Source organism: Caretta caretta, chromosome 3, assembly GCF_965140235.1.
Source record: "Caretta caretta isolate rCarCar2 chromosome 3, rCarCar1.hap1, whole genome shotgun sequence".
In the NCBI taxonomy this organism is placed as follows: domain Eukaryota; kingdom Metazoa; phylum Chordata; order Testudines; family Cheloniidae; genus Caretta; species Caretta caretta.
This window is the reverse complement of record NC_134208.1, coordinates 178,878,942-178,902,048: the sequence shown is the minus strand read 5'-3', so window position 1 is coordinate 178,902,048 and position 23,107 is coordinate 178,878,942. Positions and strand designations below refer to the sequence as shown.

At 44.2% G+C, this 23,107-nt stretch overlaps 1 protein-coding gene across 2 annotated transcripts in view; it reads right to left on the bottom strand.

Annotated features, from left to right (window-relative positions):
• The window catches only part of LOC125633506 (uncharacterized), a 50,383-nt gene that overhangs the window by 5,483 nt on the left and 21,793 nt on the right, over positions 1-23,107 (bottom strand). The window contains exon 3 of one of the 2 annotated variants that reach the window (XM_048842859.2): positions 3,234-3,425. The exons of the other annotated variant lie outside the window; for it this stretch is intronic. Coding sequence (XP_048698816.1) covers positions 3,234-3,425 — 192 coding nt within the window. The remainder of the gene's footprint in view (positions 1-3,233; positions 3,426-23,107) is intronic. 2 annotated transcript variants of the gene reach the window in all.

The window sequence follows — 23,107 nt, the reverse complement described above, 5'->3', positions numbered from 1 at the left end:
GCGTTAGGTTGATTTTATAAGCAATGCAGCTACACAACCAACCCTGTTCCGTTGACCTAAAGGGCTCTTAAAATCAACTGCTGTACTCCGCCCCGGCGAGGGAAGTAGCACTAAAATTGACCTTCTTGGGTCGAATTTGGGGTAGTGCAGACGCAGTATTGTGCAATTCGACGGTATTGGCCTCTGGGAACTATCCAAGAGTGCTCCAATGTGACCGCTCTGGACAGCATTTTCAACTCCGATGTACTAGCCAGGGACACAGGAAAAGCCCCGGGAACTTTTGAATTTCATTTCCTGTTTGGTCAGCGTGGTGAGCTCAGCAGCACAGGTGACCATACAGTCCCAGAATTGCAAATGAGCTCCAGCATGGAGTGAATGGGAGACACTGGATCTGTTTGCTGTACGGGGAGAAGAATCCGTGCAGGCCGAACTCCGATCAAAAAGAAGAAATGCTAATATATATGCCAAAATCACACAGGGCATGGTGGAGAGAGGCTACAACAGGGACACACAGCAGTGCCATGTGAAAGTTAAGGAGCTCAGGCAAGCCTACTACAAGACAAAGGAAGAAAACGGTTGCTCCGGGTCAGGGCCCCATACATACTGCTTCTATGATCAGCTGCATGCCATTCTAGGGAGGGACCCTACCACTACCGCACCACTGACAGTGGACACCTGCAAGGGGGGAGTCTCACACAAAGTGGAGGAGGATTTTGTGGATGAGGAAGAGGAGAAGGAGGAGAATGCGCAGCAGGCAAGTGGAGAATCCGTTCTCCCCAGCAGCCAGGACCTTTTCATCACTCTGGAGCCAATACCCTCCCAAGGCAGGTTCCTGGACCCTGGAGGTGGAGAAGGCAGCTCTGGTGAGTGCACATTTGTAACTACACTACAGGGGTTAAAAGCAATTTGTTTAATGTTTGATTTGCCCTGAAGAATTGGGATGCATTCGCAGCCAGTACAGTACTGGAAAAGTCTGTTAACGTGTCTGGGGATGGAGCGGGAATCCTCCAGGGACATCTCCATTAAGCTCTCCTGGAGGTACTCTGAAAGCCTTTGCAGAAGGCTTCTGGGGAGGGCTGCCTTATTTTGTCCTTCACGGTAGGACACTTTACCATGCCAAGCCGGTAGCAAGTAGTCTGGAATCACTGCAGCACAAAGCATGGCAGAGAATGGTCCTGGGTTTTCGTCACATTCATGCAACATTCAGTCTTTATCTTTCTGTGTCAGCCTCATAGAATATCAGGGTTGGAAGGGACCTCAGGAGGTCATCTAGTCCAACCCCCTGCTCAAAGCAGGACCAATCCCCAATTAAATCAGCCTCAGGAGAGTGATATCATTCATGGTCACCTGGTTGAAACAGGGGAATTTTGTAAGGGAACAGTAAAAGGACCCCGTTCATGCTGGGCTGTTTGCGCTTGGCTAAAAGGAATCATCCCGGAGAACTTGCCAGTAAGTTAAAGAAGTATGGTCTGGATGAATTGACTATAAGGTGGATAGAAAGCTGGCTAGATTGTTGGGCTCAATGGGTAGTGATCAATGGCTCCTTGTCTAGTTGGCAGCTGGTATCAAGTGGAGTGCCCCATGGGTTAGTCCTGGGGCTGGTTTTGTTCAATATCTTCATTAATGATCTGGAGGATGGCATGGATTGCACCCTCAGCAAGTTTGCAGATGACACTAAACTGGGAGGAGTGGTAGATAAGCTGGAGGGTAGGGATAGGATACAAAGGGACCTAGACAAATTAGAGGATTGGGCCAAAAGAAATCTGATGAGGTTCAACAAGGACAAGTGCAGAGTCCTACACTTAGGAAGGAAAAATCCCATGCACTCCTACAGGCTGGGGATCGACTGGCTAGGTGGCAGTTCTGCAGAAAAGGACCTAGGGGTTACAGTGGACGAGAAGCTGGATATGAGTCAACAGTGTGTCCTTGTTCCCAGGAAGGCTAACGGCATTTTGGGCTGTATAAGTAGGAGCATTGCCAGCAGATCGAGGGACATGATCATTCCCCTCTATTCACCCGGGCTTCTTTGTCAGTGATCTTCCTTTTCTTTTAATAAATAATGAATGCATGGATTCAAAACAATAGGATTTTATTTCCTTTGCCAGCTATGGTTGAAGGGGAAAGGGGGATTGGCTGACAGGGAAGTAAATTCAATAAAGGGGGTGGTTTTGCATCAAGGAGAAACACACACAACGGTCACACCATAGCTTGGCCAGTCATGAAACTGTTTTTCAAAGCCTGTCTGATGTGCAGCGCACCTAGCTGTGCTCTTCTAATCGCCCTGGTGTCTGGCTGTTCAAATTTGGCCACCAGGTGATTTGCCTCAACCTCCCACGCTGCCATAAATGTCTCTCCGTTTCTCTCACAGATATTATGGAGCACACAGCAAGCAGCAATAACAATGGGAATGTTGGTTGCGCTGAGGTCTAACCTAGTCAGAAAGAGCTCCAGCAAGCTTTTAAATATCCAAAGGCACATTCTACCACCATTCTGCACTTGCTCAGCCTATAGTTAAACCGTTCCTTACTACTGTCCAGTTTGCCTGTGTACAGCTTCATGAGCCATGGGAGCAAGGAGTAGGCTGGGTCCCCAAGGATAACTATTGGCATTTTCAAAAAGAAAAGGAGTACTTGTGGCATTTTAACATCCCCAATGATAATTTTCTGGTCTGGGAAGTAAGTCCCTTCTTGCAGCTGTTCGAACAGCCTGGAATTCCTAAAGATGCGAGTGTCATGCACCTTTCCGGACCATCCCATGTTGATATCGGTGAAACATCCCTTGTGATCCACCAGCGCTTGCAGCACCATTGAGAAGTACCCCTTGTGGTTTAAGTATTGGTTGGTAAGGTGGTCTGATGCCAAGATAGGGATATGCATCTCGCCTATCGCCCCACCACAGTTAGGGAACCCCACTGCAGCAAAGCCATCCACTATGACCTGCACATTTCCCAGAGTCACTACCCTTGCTAGCAGAAGGTCACTGATTGCCTTGGCTACTTGGATCACAGCAGTCCCCACTGTAGATTTGCCCACTCCAAATTGATTCCTGACTGACCAGTAGCAGTCAGGCATTGCAAGCCTCCACAGGGCTACCGCCACTCGCTTCTCAGCTATCAGGGCAGCTCCCATCTTGGTGTTTCTGCGCTTCAGGGCTGGGCAAAGCAACTCACAAAGTTCCATGAAAGTGGCTTTACGCATGCGAAAGTTTTGCAACCACTGGGAATCATCCCATACCTGCAATGCTATGCGGTCCCACCAGTCTGTGCTTGTTTGCCAGGCCCAGAATAGGCGTTCCACTGTATCAACCAGCCCCACTGCCACCGTGATGTCCCAGTTGCCACATCCTGTGCTTTCAGGAACGTCTGTGTCCATGTCCTCCTCACAATCGTCCTCATGCCGGCGTCTCTTAGCTAGGTTCTGCGCATACTGCAGGATAATGTGCGAGGTGTTTACAATGCTCACAACAGCAGCGCTGAGCTGAGCGGGCTCCATGCTTGCCGTGCTATGGCATCTGCATGGGTAACTCAGGACAAAAGGCGCAAAACGATTATCTGCCATTGCTTTCACGGAGGGAGGAAGGGGAGACTGACGACATGTACCCCAAACCACCCATGACAATGTTTTTGCCCCATCAGGCATCAGGAGCTTAACCCAGAATTCCAGTGGGCAGCGGAGACTGTGGGATAGCTACCCACAGTGCACCACTCCGTGAGTCGATGCTAGCCATGGTATTGAGGACGCACTCCGCCAACCTACTGCGCTTAGTGGGGACATACACAATCTACTATATAAAATTGCTTTCTAAAGATCGACTTCTATAAAATCGACCTAATTTCGTAGCGTAGACATACCCGAATAAGAGGAATAGAGAAAAGGAGAAAGAAAAAGAGATAAGAAGGGTGGAAAGGGAATAGATAGAAAAGGGAAGAGCTGGCAGGTCAAGGGTCCCAATTTCACACATGGTATGTGAATCATATAAGAAAGAGCCTGGCTTAAAAGGGTGGATGACAAAACACTGTGATATTGCCATTCTAGGAGTTGAGAGTGTAATGGTTGCTTTGAGGTTTGAGGACAGAGGCTTCCTACGACTTCTGCTTACTGAAGGGAATTGAGTGAATTTATTCTCTCTCACTAGCTATCTTGTTCTGAATGTTGTAAACAGTACATTGTGTTCTGGTAACCAAATTGTACTAGTATTTATTTTAATAGCAGCCTTCACAAGCTAACTGTGTTGTCAAAGTTAAAATAAAGAGAAAAATAAAACTAAACTCAACAAAAAAGACCTAACATGGGACTGTAAGGCTTATGACCTGCTACCCCCATCCAGGTAGTTTGACTGTTTTCTTTCAGTTTAACAGACATTTCTGAAATGCAGGCAGTATTCTTTTAATCAGGTACTCTCAATGACAGTGGAGCAGTAGTGACAGAAGCAGAGGTTGTAGGCAGTGTATTCCCACAAAGTGTGCATTTGATCAGGGTCTTTTTTGTACATCAAATGATTCTGTTAATGTGTAACTCCGTGGTGGGTGAGCATTTAGCATCAGTTAGATGTCCCTGTTTATTTTGTTTTGGATTGACGCTTTTTTTTAGAAGCCTCAAACACTGGTATTTTATGGCTGTAGGCTGGGGAAACCCTATTCAGTTGAGAAAAACTAAATAATATGGATAAGCTCTTGAAATGATGAGTCTGTGGCACCCAAGACTGGGAGGAAGTTCAATTTGCTTGACTGCAGTTCTAAATAAGAGAGCAGAATCCTGCTTCTGCTAAAGTCAATGAAAAAGCTGCCATTTCTGTAACTGGCTTCGGTGTTCATACCATAGAAACAGTGATTGCTGTCTAATGAACAAGCACAGCCACAAGACTTTAAAGAATACTAGGAAATCCTATCAATGTGCATTCTAAGATCTGTTCAGACTCTGTTGGTGTGAGAGATTTCTCCAGATACCCATTATTTGTCAAACAACTTTAAATAGCAATTGATACGAGGGCAGAAACATATGTAATTTATAAACCCTTTATATTTGTATCATAACTATTTTTGGTAACAAAATTAGAGTTAAAAGAACAGGAGGACTTGTGGCACCTTGGAGACTAACACATTTATTTGAGCTCACGAAAGCTCATGCTCAAATAAATGTGTTAGTCTCTGAGGTGCCACAAGTCCTCCTGTTCTTTTTGCGGATACAGACTAATAAGGCTGCTACTCTAAAATTAGAGTTGTGTCAGCCTGATGACAGCACAATAAAAAGAAGCAAATTACTCTTCACTTCCAGATGAAAGCTTTATGACTCAGACTGCATTTCTAGTCCTTTATGGCCAGTTTCTATCATGCATTTAATGAATATTTCGCCCTTCCTATAATTCACTTGACAGCAAAATGTCATTTAACATTTCACCACCTTCCTTTCCTCCCCCTACTCCCCCCCCCATACTCCCATGGGCCTCCCACCACTGCTATTCAGCCACTTGTCTCCCTCTATGCCCTGTTCTACACTAGGACTTTAGGTCGAATTTAGCAGCGTTAAATCGATGTAAACCTGCACCCGTCCACATGATGAAGCCCCTTTTTTTCGACTTAAAAGGCTCTTAAAATTGAATTCCTTACTCCACCCCTGACAAGTGGAAAAGCACTTAAATCGGCCTTGCTGGGTCGAATTTGGGGTACTGTGGACACAATTCGACGGTATTGGCCTCCGGGAGCTATCCCAGAGTGCTCCATTGTGATCGCTCTGGACAGCACTCTCAACTCAGATGCACTGGCCAGGTAGACAGGAAAAGAACCGCGAACTTTTGAATCTCATTTTCTGTTTGGCCAGCATGACCATGCAGAGCTCATCAGCAGAGGTGACCATGATGGAGTCCCAGAATCGCAAAAGAGCTCCAGCATGGACTGAACCGGAGGTATGGGATCTGATCACTGTATGGGGAGAGAAATCCGTGCTATCAGAACTCCGATTTACCTTGCTGCACCTTCTCTGTGAGTGACTGCAGTCCCCTAGCCCCTATGAAACACTCTTGCCGGCAGCTCTGTCCCTATTGACAGGATGTGCTGTTGCCAGAAATGCCAGCTGGTGATAGAGATTAAGATGCCACTCATGGTAGCTTAATAGCTGTTGGGGGGGAAATTTTCATGATGCTTTGGTTACCCCAATGGGATCCTATCATCAGGACACTTAGCAGAACTGCTTCCCATCGCACATTGGAAAAAATAAAATAAAATATAGAAAAATGCACTAAACACCTGAGAATAAAGGAGCAGTGATCTAAAGCAGCCTTAGGTGAAGTTTCAAAAGATCAAAATCTTGCCAGACAACGTTGATTAGAAACTGTATCATAGAAAACAAAGTAAGAGATAAAGGGAAGCTGGAAAACATTATATTTTCAAGGGCCAGAAACTCAGCTGATGTAAATTGACATAGCTTCTGTGAGGATCCAGCCCTTAGATTTGTAATGAATCATTTCATAAAATCATAGAACCATAGGACTGGAAGGGACCTCAGGGGGTCATCTAGTCCAGTCCCCTGCACTCGTGGCCAGACAAAGTGTTATCTAGACTATCCCTGATAGGTGTTTGTCTAACCTGCTCTGAGAAATCTCTAGTGATGGAGATTCCACAACCTCCTTAGGCAATTTATTCCAGTGCCTAACCACCAATTAGGACATTTTTCCTAATGTTCAACCTAAACCTCCCTTGCTGCAATTTAAGCCCATTGCTTCTTCTCCTATCCTCAGAGATTAAGAAGAACAATTTTTCTCCCTCCTCCTTTTACTTGAAAACTGTTATGTCCCCTCTCAGTCTTCTCTTTTCCAGACTAAATAAACCCATTTTTTTCAATCTTCCCTCATAGGTCATGTTTTCTTTAATCATTTTTGTTCCTCTTCTCTGGATTTTCTCCAATTTGTCCACATCTTTCCTGAAAGGTGGCACCCAGAACTGGACACAATAATCCAGTTGAGGCCTAATCAGCGTGGAGTAGAGTGTCTTGCTTACAATACTCCTGCTAATACATCCCAGAATGATGTTCGCTTTTCTTGCAACAGTGTTACACTGTTGACTCATATTTAGCTTGTGATCCACTATGACCTCCAGATCCCCTTCTGCAATATTCCTATTTACTTCAGACCATTTCTGCAGTTTGTCCAGATCATCCTATCCTCCAAAGCACTTGCAAACTGTCCAAGCTTAGTATTGTACTCAAACTTTAAAAGTGTACTGTAGTAGACTCCTACTTGGACATCACCCTTGTTTTTTACCCCTTTTATCCTTACCCAGAGACTTTCAACAAGTCTGTCTCCTATTTCCATCTCAACCTCAGTCCAAGTGTATACATTTTTAACATACAAGGCAGCACCTCCTCCCTTTTTTCCCTGCCTGTCCTTCCTGAGCAAGCTGTTCCCTTCTATACCAATATTCCAGTCATGTGTATTATCCCACCAAATCTGTGATGCCAGCTATGTCATAGTTGTGTTTATTTACTAGCATTTTGAGTTCTTCCTGCTTATTCCCCATACTTCTTGCATTAGTATACAGACAACTGAGATACTGATTTGATTTCCCCCTCTCCCCCAGTTCTGTCTTGTCTCTCCCTTATCCCTGCTATAACAGCCCATGCTCCGCCAAAATTCTGACCCTTCTCCCAGGTCTCCATGTTTTTCACTTAGCTATGGGCTTTAGTCACCTTCCCCCTTCGACCCTACTTTAAAGCCCTTCTCAAAAGTCTGTATCCAAATATGCTCTTCCTCGATAGATGGACCCCATCTCTGCTTAGCAGTCCTTTTTCCAGGAACAGCATCCTGTGGCTAAGGAAGCCAAAGCCCTCCTGGCGACACCATCCTCGCAGCCAGGCATTCACCTCCAGGATGCATCTGTCTCTGCCTGGGCCCCTACCCTTGACCAGAAGGATCGGAGAGAACAGCACCTGCACTCCCAATTCCTTCACCCTTACTCCCAGAGCCCTGTAGTCACTTCTGAGCTGTGCGGGTCATACCTTGCAGTATCATTAGCGCCCACATGGATGAGTAGCATGGGGTAGTAGTCAGAGGGCCAGATGATCCTCAACCATCCATCCGTAATGTCTTAGATACGGGCCCCTGGCAAGGCAGCGTACCTTCCGGGATGCCATGTCAGGGTGACTAGATGGGTGCCTCGGTCCCCATCAGAAGAAAGTCACCAATCACCACTACCCTAAATTTCCTCCTCGGAGTGGTTGCTGCCATCCTCCCCAGCCCATGATCCTCCCCAGCTTCTCGTCCTCCATCTTTGGGGGTGATTCCTCATCGCTCATTGCCAGGGCAGCATAATGGTTTTCCAACACCATGGTGGGTGGGCTGGGAGTAGGGCTAGAGCACTGCCTGCTGCCAGAAGTAACCAGCGGCCAGTGTCCTCCCTGTGACAGCATCATATCCTCTTCCCCCAGTGGTGTGACAGCAGTCCTCTGTAACTGGATAGCCTCCTCAGCCTTGGATGTCTCCATATGAATACTCTCAAGGAATTCCTCATGGGCGCATGGATGCTCCTCAGCCTAGACACCTTCTCCTGTAGCTCTCCCACCTGCTTCCTGAGAGATTCCACCAGCAGGTGTGACGTTGCACTCCATATGCTTTACGAAAATCTGCTTATGAATGTGAATATGATGTAACTGCAATATGCTTTACGCAAAAGGTCTCGTTAGGTGTCATTACAAAGTTTATAATCTACTGAGTGTGTTCATCCTATTTGTTTGTATGTATTATTTCTATATCTGAAGTTAGGAGGATAAGACATAAACTTGTATTACTGATGTAGACATATTAAGTGGAAGCCATTAAGGGTGCTTCAGAATCAATGAACTGTAAATGGCTCTGTTTCCTTCCAAATGTTCCTGTGTACATATGGGCCAGCCCAGGGAGAATGGAGGCTGGGGTTTAACAGGACATGTGGCCATGTCACCTAATAATGAAATCCATCTTAAATCTGGTTCTTTTCCATTTAGAAGGAGGGGTGGTGACCCAGAGAGACAAAAGGTTGCCGCCTTGTGCTCAAGCTATACAAGAGAGTGCAGCAGGACAAAGGGAGGCCAGTCATGAGAAACCCCTTAGTTACCACCTGAGATGTCTGCTAGAACTAACAAGGACTCTACCAGGGGAAATGATTAGGCCCAGACTTGGAAACAGTCTACCCTGTGAAAAAAGCTTATTGGAACATCTCTGAGGGTAAGATATTACCTGTAATCAGTTTTTTAATGTATTAGGCTTAGACTTGCGTGTTTTTGCTTTATTTTGCTTGGTGACTTACTTTGTTCTGTCTGTTATTACTTGAAACCACTTAAGTACTACTTCTTATACTTAATAAAATCACTTTTGTTTATTAGTAAACCCAGAATAAGTGATTAATACCTCGGGGAGCAAACAGCAGTGCATATCTCTCTATCAGTGTTATAGAGGGCGGACAATTTGAGAGTTTACTTTGTATAAGCTTTCTACAGAGTAAAACGGATTTATTAGGGGTTTGGATCCCATTGGGAGTTGCGTGTCTGGGTGCTGGAGTCAGGTAACCTGCAGAGCTGCTTTCAGTTAAAGCCTGCAGCTTTGGGGGTGTGGCCCAGACCCTGGGTCTGTGTTGCAGCAGGCTAGCATGTCTGGCTCAACAAGGCAGGGTTCTGGAGTCCCAAGCTGGCAGGGAAAACAGGCTTGGTGGTAATTTCAGCACATCAGGTGACAGTCCCAAGGGGATCTCTGTGACCAAACCCATCCCCCAGGCCTGGCTTTCTGTGAGTGGGAAATGCAGGCCACAGTCTCTGCAAATCCACACCAGGATCTGGGTAGAGGCACCCATGGTTAGGCTGTCTGTCTGGATACAGGCGCAGGTGGAGGAGATAGGAGCAGCATTAGCACCATAGCAATTATATTATGAATCCCTCTTACAAACTCCCCTGTTTGCGATCCCCTGTAAACTCTCCTGTTCGCTAGCTCCCCTTGGTTGCTTTGCCTCTGACTTTTAAGGCCTTTTCTCCTAGGTCAGTCCTACCCCCCCCATTAATCACCTGGCAAGGGTGATCACAAGGCTGATTGAGGCTGATCAAAGATGATCAAGGATGATCCAGGGAACAAAGGCTCAAACAGTCCCCACACACACAGTCCCAACTGACCCTGTAACTGAAATAACCTGAAAGAGAAAGAAAAACACAAACAGCCAAACAAACTCACTCACCCCAAGATTAGTACTCACACCTTGTTTGTTCAGCAGGCTTTTACCAGCTGAGCTAAAATAAAAAACCCTTTAATTGGCAATAGTAAGAGAAGCCTTTTCCTCTCTGTGGGCCTACGAGAGGGCAACATTACTCACTCTTTCACACACACACAAAGCCTCTACCTTACGATGTAAGTAGCACATTTATGTGTGTGTAACATTTATATGGCTATCTAATATTTCAGCACATGGATTTGTAACAGCAGAAAGTAAGAGGTTTGCGGGGTTGAGAACTTTGCATCTTTGCTAGTGAACCAAGAGAGAGTTAAAAAAAAAGTTATTGAAATGCGTAGCTGACTCTAAAGTGGATGCAAGTCCCAAACACCAGCAAAGACTGAAAAATATATAAAAAGTAGGGACGTGAATTAATCAGTTAACTCATGCAATTAACTAAAGAAAATTAATCATGATTAAAAAAATTAACTGTGATTAATCACAGTTTTCATTGCACTATTACACAACAGAATACCAATTGAAATTTATTATATATTTTGGATGTTTTTACATCTTCATATAGTGTTCTGTGTTGTAATTGAAATCAAAGTGTAAATTATTTTTTATTACAAATATTTGAACTGTAAAAATTATAAAAGAAATAGTATTTTTCAATTCACCTCATGCAATGCCGGCTACAAAAGTGCCAATGCCTGTTCTCACTTTCTGGTGACATTGTAAATAAGACTTGAGCATCATTATCTCCCATAAATGTAAACAAACTTGTTTGTCTGAGCGATTGGCTGAACAAGAAGTAGGACTGAGTGGACTTGTCGGCTTTGACGTTTTACATTGTTTTGTTTTTGAGTGCAATTATGTAACAAAAAAAATACATTTGAAAGCTGCACTGTCACAACAAAGGGATTGCTCTACAGTACCTGTATGAGGTGAACAGAAAAATATTTCTTTTGTTTTTATACAGTGCAAATACTTGTAATCTAAAATAAATATAAAGTGAGCACTGTACACGTTGTATTCTGTGTTGTAATTGAAATCAATATATTTGAAACTGTAGAAAACATCAAAAATATATAAATAAATGGTATTCTTTATTAACAGTACAATTGCAAAATTAATCACAAATAATTTTTTAATTGTGCGATTACTCACGATTAATTTTTTTAATTGCTTGACAGCCCTAATAAAAAGAGACGTTACAAATATGGACGGAAATAACAAAAGGTTATATATCTGGGGGAGAGCAGGATCACAGTACTATGGAGAGAAACTTGGGCAACACTTCTGCTGAGTGAGAGTGGACAAGAAGTTAGACATGAATTTGTAATTCAGTAAGACAGTTTGAGGCTGCATAGAGTAATGCAAAAGCTTTGTGTCATGGAACAAGGAGAAAATAGTACAAATGCCTTGGAATAGTACATTTGATTTGAGGCTTTTTATTATCACCAGAAGATATTGGCAAACTAGAGGGAATTCAGAAGAAAAGCAAAACAAAAAACATGATTAAGGTTGACCAGGATTGATTTACAGGGACAAATTAAAAGAAGTAGATATATGTTGGCTCACTGAAGACTAATAGTAGATGGAGAGCATAATAACTCCACAACTTGGAGGTACCATCAAGGATGCAGAGGAATTATTTAGCATGATACTGTGGTGGAAAATTAACTATGCGTTGTGTTTGGATCAGAACAAGCCTGAGGCTCCTTTATTGATTACAAGCATAACAGCTCTAAGTAGCTGCCCCCTGATGCAAAGCACACACAGCTTTTTAAAGCTTAAAAACACAGACAAATTACACATACTTCCGTATTAATTACCTTATTTGGAATACATTGCAGAATTAACACTAGACAAAAGCAAAAACAAGCGTCTCCCCCACTAGGCCCTTCACTGTCTGTTCTTTTGCGGTCAGCGACCTTTCTAACACAACTGTTGCGGTTATATATTTCATAAGCTTGACTATTGCAAATTTTTTCTGTCTGGGGACTTGTCCATCCTGCCCCTTCATGCCCCTTCTGTACAGAGAACCATTGTTCCATTTTGGGGACTTTCCACTGTGACTTCTCCTACCCCTTGACACACATAAGCAAGCAGGATCTCAGTTTACAGCAAGCAGGCAAGCTTGACCAAAGTCAGGGCCTTGACCTGAGTTTTATGTCCTGTGAATTTTCCCTCACAATACCAATGGGGAACAGTTAGAGATAATGGAAGAAAATTAAGAAAGGAAAATCTTCAGGTTATCAAGAAAACTTCCTTATGGTGGGATCCATGTGGATGAGTCTCTGTGGCACTCTGTACCTCAGAGTAGCACCCTAGAACTCCCATATTCACCATTGTGATAGAGTTATGTTTTGTACAAAATATGCCTTGCGAGGTATCATTTTAAAAGACTTGTTCTGGTGAACATTAATATCCTGTTGGATTGTATGTCCTTTCATTATATGTGACGTTATGAAGCATTGCTTGATGTGTTACTGAACTATGTTGTGAGATGCCCACAGCCAACCTTTCAATTGCAACAAATGACCAGCTGGACATGGTGGGCAGCTGATCTGAGAAAAGGGGAACATGGGCTACAGCATTTGTCACAGTTGGGAAAGGTTCAGTGTTGCCAACGTTTTTATTTTTTATCAGGAGCCTAGCACTATTTGATGTTTCTCCTGTGCTGTGTTTACAGGAGAATCCAGCATTCATCTTTTACAAGCATTTTCTGTTCAACCAGGAGGGTAGGTTTTTTGTTTTATTTTTTTAAAATGAAGCTCAGTGCTCATAAGCCTGGTAGCAAATAAAAAGATCAGGATTTTTGCATAGTTGGGATGATTGATTTGTTTTTGCCCTTATTCTTGATAACCCTTTTATTTTATAAGTGAATGATGCAGTTTTGAACTTTTCCATACTTCATTTCAGCAACAAGATTAATTACCAGCTTTCTGTATAAGACTGTCCCCTTTGAAGCAATGTATACCAGCAATGTAGAGGAGGGAAGGGAAGGCTGAGAGAATCTGAAAAGAATCTAAGTTCCAAGTGACCTTTTAACCTTTACAAAAACACTTTTCTCTCCTCCTCCTTTGTCCCACGGTTCTGCTTGCCTGCTGCATTTTGAGGAGCAGCTACCATCTAAATGCTTTTCTTGCATGTGCCACAATTCCGTATCTGAAGGATAGTTCAGAAAACGGATCTTGAGGGATGATACAGGATTGTTGACAATCAGAGCAGTTTTTCCACTCATCCATAAGCAAAGACCTACAATGGCACACAGGCATGTGCAGTTAACATTGTCTCAGCTCATGGAATGGAGAACTGCTAGCAGCAGGCTTGCCTACATGAACATTTAATTGTGGCAAGCTGAGCTGTAAATTTACCCCACATTAGCCTATTGCACCCCAAGCATTCATGCAGACACTGCCGCCGTGCGCTAAAGGCTCCCTAGTGCACTTTAATTTTCTCCCAAGCGCACTAGGGAACATTTAGTGCTCAGCAAGAGGGTCTGCACAGACACGTAGTGCACAGTAGGCTAATGTGGGGTAGATTTACACCCCATTTTACCACAGACTAAATGTATGTGTAAATGCCATACATTTTTCTGTCCCATTTCATGAGATGTTTTTTCTGCTACCACAGAATATACAACAAGGATGCCAGGAAAGCAAGAGTCACAATATCACCATGATGTATCCTTGGCAAAGAGGAGACCCCCCATAATCGGTCTTTAAAGCCTTAACACCAATAGGTGACTTGGTGTCTATGTTTTCTTTGTACACAAGAATCAGGTCTGAATTCTGCTCTCATGTACGGATACCACCCCATTAAAGCTAATGATGTTGCAGTAATGTAACCGAGACCAGAGTCTGGCCCTGAAGTCTTTGTATGCAGGGGTGGGGGTGAAGCTTCTATTTCATCATTGGCTGGGATTGATTTAACAACCATAACAATAGCATCTTCCCATTTTATCTGTAATGCTCTTTCTCTTTGCATAGATACTTTTGTTATTGGGAGCATAGTGTAAAAGTAATGTTGCAGTATTAATACATACATCATTGCAATGTACCCGAGCTGACTACATCAAAAGCAATATTATATCTAGGTAATTAATCCCTTTAATTCTTACCAACAACCTTACAATAGGTCATAACTAAGGCTAAGATTTTGTCATAGTTATTTTTAGTAAAAGTCATGGACAGGTCACTGGCAATAAACAAAAATTCATGGAAACGTGTTCGTGACTTTTGCTGCTGCGGCTCCATGGTTTCTCCCACCATAGTTCCCAAAGAAAAAATGGGACACCCCAGCCGCTTGCCTGAGGCATCCTCCTTCCCCCATGTGAGGCTGTCACCTGTCACTGGAACTTTGCAGGGGGCCCCCGGTTGCTGCTGTCACCTGTTGCTGGAACCTACCTGGGCCCCACTGACTGTCAGCTCCAGATTCCGTGACTTCCATGACCTCTGTGGCATAAATGTAGCCTTAGTCATAGCTATGAAAACACAGGTTGCTTTGATGTACACCATCTGTTACACTAAATAATTATAATCAAATCTGGGTTAAGTTACTGGATCCAGACCATTAAGCATAGCCGCTAGCTATGAAATAACATGACATGGCTGAACCATTCTTATAACATGGAGCTTTTGAATTTGAATGTCTTTCTCTGATTCAATATTACCTGTGGTTTGAATTTTTAAGTACATATGTTTGGTGGGTTGTAAATTTTTTTAAAAACATTTAAAAACAACAACAACAAAAAAACCCCATTGTAGTTGAGAGCTTCCTCTCCACCTCGGTGGGTCCTGCACTTCCGGTTAGCAGCAAGCTGGGGTATTCCTCTATTCCCTAAGGATTTTCCCCAATCCCCTGGGTTTACTGTCCACACCCTGTTGGAGCAGGATTCCTCTCAGCCTCCCTGATGGCGGGAGAGGGCGGGGAGCCTCTCAGTCTCTGGTAGCCCTCCAGGTGTGGTGACAACAGACCAGACACCCAGTTCAGTCTCACCCCTCTGGCAGGGTCTCTTCCCTCAGACCTCTGTGGCTCGGAAGGGCCATCTGCCCTAGTGTGCATGGATTCACCTGCCCTTTGCCTCTGTACCTGTGTGGCTTCTCTCCTAATGCTTGTCAGCGACTACACTGCCCAGCTCTCCAGTAGCTCACCTTCCTCCCTCAGCTCCTATCGCACGCCTATCTGGCTGGAGGGGAGGCTTTTAACAGGTTCTAACAGGCCTTTGATTGGCCCCAGGTGTCCTAATTAACCTACAGTAACCCCTGTTCAACTACCAAGGGAAAAGGGACCTACTTATCCTGGGGCTAATATATATGCCTTTCAGCACTCTCCTGTAGCCGTCTGGCCTGACCCTGTCACATATCCCTCCCCAGTGCTCAACACCATAGGGTTGGGCAACTTGGGTAGTCAGACAGTGTACCCATGACAGGCCATCCGCATCACCGTGATGGCTTCCAGCCTTGTGATGAATGCTGAAGGGGAACGGTTGGAGGGACAAGAACCACATGGTCACCCTTGCATTCTTCTTTGTTCCATTGCATTCATTAGAAGGGAGCATGGTCTGTCACGAGGACAAATCGCTGGCCTAGCAGGTAATATCATAGAGTTTCCACTTGGCAGCGACGCACTCCTTCTCTACTACTATGTATTTCTGTTTCCTCAGAAGGCGTTTTCTGCTAAGATAAAGGATTGGATGTTCATCCTCTCTGACCATCTGTGAAAGGAGAGCCCTCAACCCCACTCTGGATGCATCCATCTGCAAAATGAATTCTTTATTAAAGTCCAGGGCTGTGAGCACGGGTTACTGCAGAGGGCTGTCTGCAAGTCTGTGAATGCCCCCTCCACTGCATTGGTCCATCTCACCATGTCAGGGTCCTGGGCCTTTACCAGGTCCACCTTGCCCTGGTGGTAAAGTGGGAGATAAATCGCTGGTAGTACCCCACTATGCCTATGAATGCTCAGACTTGTTTTTTCCGGTTTGGCCAGGGCCAATTTTGAATTGCCTCCAGCTTATTTAATTGGGGTTTTACTCCACTTCTTCCTAAGATGGATCCAAGGTATTTAGCCTCTGCTAGCCCTATGGCATACTTAGCTGGATTGGCTGTGAGGCCAGCCTGCCTTAGGGTGTTCAGCACTGCTTCCACCTTTCCCAGGCAGGTCTCCCAGTCTGGGGTATGGATGATCACACTGTGCAGGTATGCAACGGCATAACTGGCATGTGGGTGCAACAGCTTGTCCATGAGGCACTGGAAGGTGGCTGAGGCCCCATGCAGCCCCAAGGAGAGAACAGTATACTGAAATAGCCCCTCTGGTGTGGAGAAAGCAGTCTTTTCTTTTGCTGCTTTGGCTAGGGGGATCTGCCAATACCCCTTTGTCAAATCCAGGGTGGTCAGGAACCGGGCATTGCCCAGTCCATTAATTAACTCATCTATGCAGGGTATAGGGTATGCATCAAACTGAGATACCTTGTTCAGTCAGCAAAAGTCATTGCAGAACCTTGTGGTGTCATTGGGTTTGGGCACCAGCATGATCGGGCTGGACCACTGGCTGTGGGATTCCTCGATGACCCCTAATTCCAACATTCTCTTTACTTCGGCCTTGATTTCCTCCCTTTTGGCCACTGGGACCCAGTAGGGCCTTAGCTTCACCGTGGCTCTGGGATTCATGACAATGTGGTGATATGAGGCATATGAGGTCTCCTGGCTCGGTCTCGTTGAGAACACATCCTGGTTCTGGTTGATCATCTCGGACGCTCAGTCTTTTGATCTAGCATCAAGTTGGGAGATATCCTCACCTGCTTGGGCTGATTGCTTTCCCGGGGCAGGGTCTCTTGGGTGACTACGCATGCTTCTCGAGCATGCCAAAACTTCAGGAGCTTGATAGGGTAGGTCTGCTCTTGTTTCCAGCGTCCCAGGTGTTGCACCTCGTAGTTCACCTCTCCCATGGGTTTGACCACTTCACAGGGCCCTTGTCACTGGACCAAGAGCTTACTCTCTGCTGCGGGTACCAATACCATCACCCGGTCTCCAGGTTGGAACCGCTTAACCTTTGCTTGGCAGTTGTAGTGAGCTCGTTGTGCCTCCTGTGCTTTCTCCAAGTGCTCCCAGATGATGGGGAGTGACCTGGGCTATCTGACCTCTCATCTGTAGCATGTGCTCAATTACGTTTCTCCCTGCATTGGGTTCTTCCTCCCAGATTTCCCTGACTATATCTAATATGTCACAGGGGTGGCACCTGTATAATAGCTCGAAGGGAGAAAACCCGGTGGAGGCCTGAGGAACCTCCTGGATGATGAACGTGAAGTAAGGCAGTAGTGTGTCTCAGTCTTTCCCTTCCCAACTTACCACTTTCCTTATCATGGCCTTGAGGGTCCTGTTGAGTGAATATGCATGCTGAAAGCTGTGTGAGCAGGCCAGGTGTAGTGTAGCTGTTGTTACAGCAGATAGTGTTAAGGAGCACTGCTGTTCAACAGTCCAGAGTGTACCCTAGGGCACATCACATAGTCCTGGTCCCAGGGGTGAAAGTAAGTCTAGGGACTTACTGGTATGGGGCTGGGCTGGGGCCGGCTCTGGCCCCCAGAAGGGGTGGGGCCTCAGGAGGAAGGGGCGGGGCTGGGGGAGGTCAGAGCCAGCCCCGGCCCACCCTGTACTGGCAAGTGCCTCATTCCCCCTCCCTGGGGTAACAGTGGCAGCCGGGGACTCTGACAGCGGTTTAAAGGCCCCTGGGTGGTAGTGGCGGCCGGAGCCCTGGGCCCTTTAAATCGTTCCCAGAGCCCCGCTGCCACTTCCCCAGGGCTCTGGCAGCAGGGCTCCAGGGACAGGGCTCTGGCCGCCACTACCACCCCGGGCCCTTTAAATCGTCCCCGGAGCCTGCTGGAGCCCCAGGGGAAGTGGTGGCGGGGCTCCAGGGACGATTTAAAGGGCCCAGGGCTCGGCTGCCGCTACCGCCCCGGGCCCTTTAAATCACTGCCCCAGCCCCGCCGCCACTACCCCAGGGCTCCGACAGCGGGGCTCTGGCAGCAATTTAAAAGGCTGGGGGCTCCAGCTGCTGCTGGGAGCCACAGGCCCTTTAAATTGCACCTGGGGAAGCCGATACATCCCGGTATGACACACCGGCTTACTTTTACCACTGCCTGGTCCATGACTAAAGCACCGAGGTGCTGTGGTAATACAAATAATAAATTCAGAGCCTGCTATGCTGGCATAGGTCTGGGTGGCAGGATTTGCCCAGCATATACTTAGAATACTGTAGTTTGTATTATGAAACTTTACAGTAATTTCCTCACAATGAACAGAAATTCAAGGAATTGTTCCAGGGTGTGCTGTCAATACATATTAAGACTTTATTATGGAACCAATCCATTATTATTCTAGGTGCATTTTTGAAAAAGGGATTTTGTATCAGAATGACTATGCTAACTAATGTATGCTTAAACATTAAGAATATTAGCATCTGTGCATATATATTATGCCTCTTTTAGAGTTTCAACACCTTAAGTGTTTACTGCGTTTTATAATGCCTGAAGGACAAAGTCCTCCCTAATAAAGGTCCTGTAGAAAATGTCACTTCCAAAACCAAAGCTTTTAAAGAGAGAAATGGAAACAAATAAAAGCCACTGAATTGGTCAATAATATTGACCATTGTGGGGGAAATATAGTATTTCAGGACTGGTAATTTAACACCAGGGCCAAGATTTTCAAGAGCAGGTTCCTAAAATTAGGTGTCTAGGTCCAAACTCGAACACCTGTGGAGTCTGATGCACCAGCTTCCATTTAAATCAATAAGATTTTTTTTTGCTAATACGAGAGGATTTGGTCCCAGAGGACACAATCCTATGAGATGCTGAATGCTCAGAACACTCATTGGCAGGAGGTAATCAATCTTATAGTATCAGTCTATGGTGAAAGTCAACCTAAAATATTTCAGTGAAAGTCTATAGAAACCAGCTGATTTTTGGAGTGTTTCATACTAAACAGTCACGATACACAATACCTAGCCAACAAAATAACTCAAAATACTTGGAGCCATAGACTTCCCTGCCTCACAATGTGTTTTAAGGATTAATGTATCATTTTTTAAAGTGCTTTGAATTGGATGGAAACTGTTATAGAAGGGCAAAAGTATTATCTTGGCACCAAGATACTATTTTATTGGGCAATTTAGAATTCCATGTAATCACTAATTGGTAATTACTCAGTTAATCCTTTTAAGAAGGCTCTTTAGACTCTTATACTTAATGCTGAAATGACTTCTAATAGCTTAATGGGATTTGCTGTGAAATAGATAAACTGATATATGAACTGGACTCAAGACTTCTTGTTTTCTAGGAGGACTGGACTTTGCCTGAAAAATGTAATTATTTCTAACATAGAACTTGAAAGTAGAGTTGTTAAAGGTGCAGTCCCACAAACATCCCACCAAGTGTAGTGCTTACTGTTTTGAGTATGTTTTACTTACTACCCTGAGCACTATGTTCACTTGTAAGGGCCCAGCTCACTGTTGCTTGGAATCACGTGTTGGCATTTGCACCAGCACAAAGTGAGACCAAAATGAGTATAAAGCACTACCATTCTGATTCTTTCTGGGAAATTCTACACCACTTGATCAGGTTAATAAAAATCACAAGTTATAAGATTAGAATATTATGCAAATATTAATGTGAATTTTCTTCCTTAGTTTTAATGACTTCCCTTTCCACTGCTCAAGTGTAGGCTCTTAATCTTTACTGTGTATTTTTCATTAAATTTAATGTCTACAAAAAAGCTCTGAAGGTGCCAAATAAGGAGTTATATCTGCTTATAGCTCTGGGGATAGAGCAATTAGATCACTCAAATCCTCCTGAAGCACATACAAGAGCTACTAAAATATCTTCTGTCTGATGCTGCTGGGACCTCATTTATTTCTGGGACGATAGATTAGAAGAGACCACCTTTGACTAATGCTCCGTTTATGTGAATGTTTCTTCTACAGCTGTTTTTCAGCCATGACGACAATCAATTATTTCCCCCAGCTCCATTTGTGGTTCCAGGATATTTGAGAGACAAGGTGGGTGAGATAATATCTCTTATTGCACAAATTTCTGTTGGTGAGAGAGAAACTTTTGAGCTTACAGAGAGCTCTTCTTCAGGTGTGGGTAGGGGTAGCCAGTTTTCATTTAGCAAGGAAAGGTTGCTTTAGCAAAAATGCTCTTATTCAGAATGTTTTGTATATTTGAAGGGAAAGAGTAAAACTGTTAATTAAATTCAGAAATGTCAACATAACCTTATGCAATTCCTCACCCTGAAATACTTCAGAAAATATCAGACACACAAAAATGTTGCTGATCCCAGTTTGATTCTCTACCAATTTCACAACACGATGGCCAGATTCTCCTCCCCTATCCGTGGTGCAACTTAGGAGAAACTCCAGTGAAAGCAACACATTACAAAGCTGTAAGACTAGTGAGAAAAGGATGATCCAGCCCATTTTCTTTATTTAAGACACCACCAAGTGTCCTGAGCACTTTTGCGGTCAGTATGAACAGCTGTGGAAAACTAATTTCTTTTCAGTATGAACTCTGAAATTCCATTCATTCCCCCAGATCAGATTTAAAAATTTTATTAAGATGATGTTTAAAAGAAAAGTGAATAGTACAGAGTTTAAGCATAGAAGTTTCTGGTTATCAGGGAAGAACGTGCAGATTATCAAGGGGTGCGAAGTTTGGTTTAAGATCGGATTGCGTAAGGAATACATAATCTGCAATATCCCCGATTGGGGGAAAAAGGTTAACGGGTCAAAGTACAGACATTGAGATATGAGGATATGCTGTTCATATAATGGCTATGTGGTGTGGTGTATAATGAGTGGGTATGATGATGAGGATGGACTGACCCTTATTTTGTGAGATTTAATGTTCAGTGAGTTTATGGTTCCAGTTCATATGGTCCAATGGACAAAGTCTCTCGGTCACTTTCTCATAGTCGATGTGCGAAGTCGCTCTGGCTCACTCCTCCTGGTTCCGTTGGTGGCTGACGATGTGTTCTGTGTAGATGTCCCTGGACCATCGGACGGTGTCTGAGACCATGAGGCGCCGCATGAGCTGTGCGTAGCATTGACTGATCCCACAGGCCCACAGCACATGCTCGTTGCAGGAATCCCAGGTGCCCAGGGCTCCTACTACTACAGTTCCAGGCCAGATCCTCAGCTGGTATAAGGTGGCATAGCTGCCAATATCATTTATCTTCAAAATAATCAAAATGGGTTTTTAAAAACTTTAATATTTTTTCTAGGATATGTAAATCTCATTTGATAATCCAGTGTGGAGAAAATCTTATTGGTAATTTTTCTGAGAATTGAACAGCCCCTGACCCTACGGTAGATTAAAGAGAACATCATGGGGATTGGAAGATGAGATTTCTCCTCCCCCTTCACAACCTTGCTCTCAGAGTAGCTATTTTGGACACATTTTTAAAATCCATGTTTATAAAAAAGAGATTTTTCTGTATTTAGGAGACAAACTACAAAAGAATGAAAATTGTATCTCCTCAAATTAAAAAGCAATATTAAAGATATTTAGCAAAGAACAGCAACACTTTACAAGCTTAGACCCCATTCTTCCAAACTGCTTCAAGTGGGTGCACTTCTGTAACCCAGGCAGCATGGCAGGATCAAGGTCAGCGTTAAAAAAAAAAAATCAACAGAAAGAAAAAAGAAATGGTGCAAATATATTCCATTCTTCCTGAGTGTAGTTCTCAAGTGTTCATAACAGTGAATCCCAAACCAGCTTTCTCTGGAAAATTCAAAGGTTGTTGTTCTCACTGAGGACTGTTTCCTCGCTAAATGAAAACTGGATACCTACACCCAGACCTGAAGAGCTCTCTGTAAACTCAAAAGTTTCTCTTTCATCAACAGAAATATGTCAAATAAGAGATATTACCTCACCCATCTTGTCTCTCAAATATCCTGGAACCAACATTGTTACAATACAGCATACCCACACACATCAGCATTCCCACTGACTGCAGTGGACTTTACCTCAAGCCCTGAAGCTGCTAAAAAAGTTCATGCTTTTTTTGAAAATATGCTTCATCCTTGCCCTTCTCTTTCTAAACACTGGCTGAGTTGTTTTTACTCAAATGTGGAAAGAGAATACAGCCTGGAAGATTTCAGCCTGAAAGGTGAATATTTGGAAAGTTAAGGGCAACTGATTCTAGGGGATTAGAGGGGAAACTTGTATGCAATCTCAGTAATAACCAGTCTCTCCTGCTGTAACAGAGCCTTTCGGTACATCTACACTGCAACCCCTCCCTCCTAGCAACAAGTGTCAGAGGCCAGGTCAACAGACTCAGGCATGTTCTACGTGGCAAGAACAAAAAGGGTGAGTATCAACAGAGGGGAAATTATTTTTTGTAGTGACAACTTCTTGTCAACTATTGGGAATGGACCACATCCACCCTATTTGAATTGGCCTCGTTAGCACTGACCCCCCCACTTGGTAAGGCAACTCCCATTTTTTCATGTGCTGTATATTTATACCTGCTTACTGTATTTTTCACTCCATGCATCTGATGAAGTGGGTTTTAGCCCACGAAAGCTTATGGCCAAATAAATTTGTTGGTCTAAGGAACCACAAGGGCTCCCGATTGTTTTTGCTGATACAGACTAACACGACTACCCCTCTGAAATTTGTTTGGTAGGTGTTTTTTGTGTAGTGTACACATATGCTTAATATTTTCACATTCCTTGCATACTGTATTTGGTAAAATGATTTCTTTATATACACACATGATCAGCTCTTTGGCAATGAAAATGTTTTATGTATGTAATAGGGTATACTCAAATCAACACTAGAGCACCTCCTCCTGGATGCTCTGGGGATTAGCTCCTTTCAGGTCCAACACCCCCTTATATCACTTGTTTGTGTGCCCTACTGCCTGGTCTACACTGGGGGGGGGG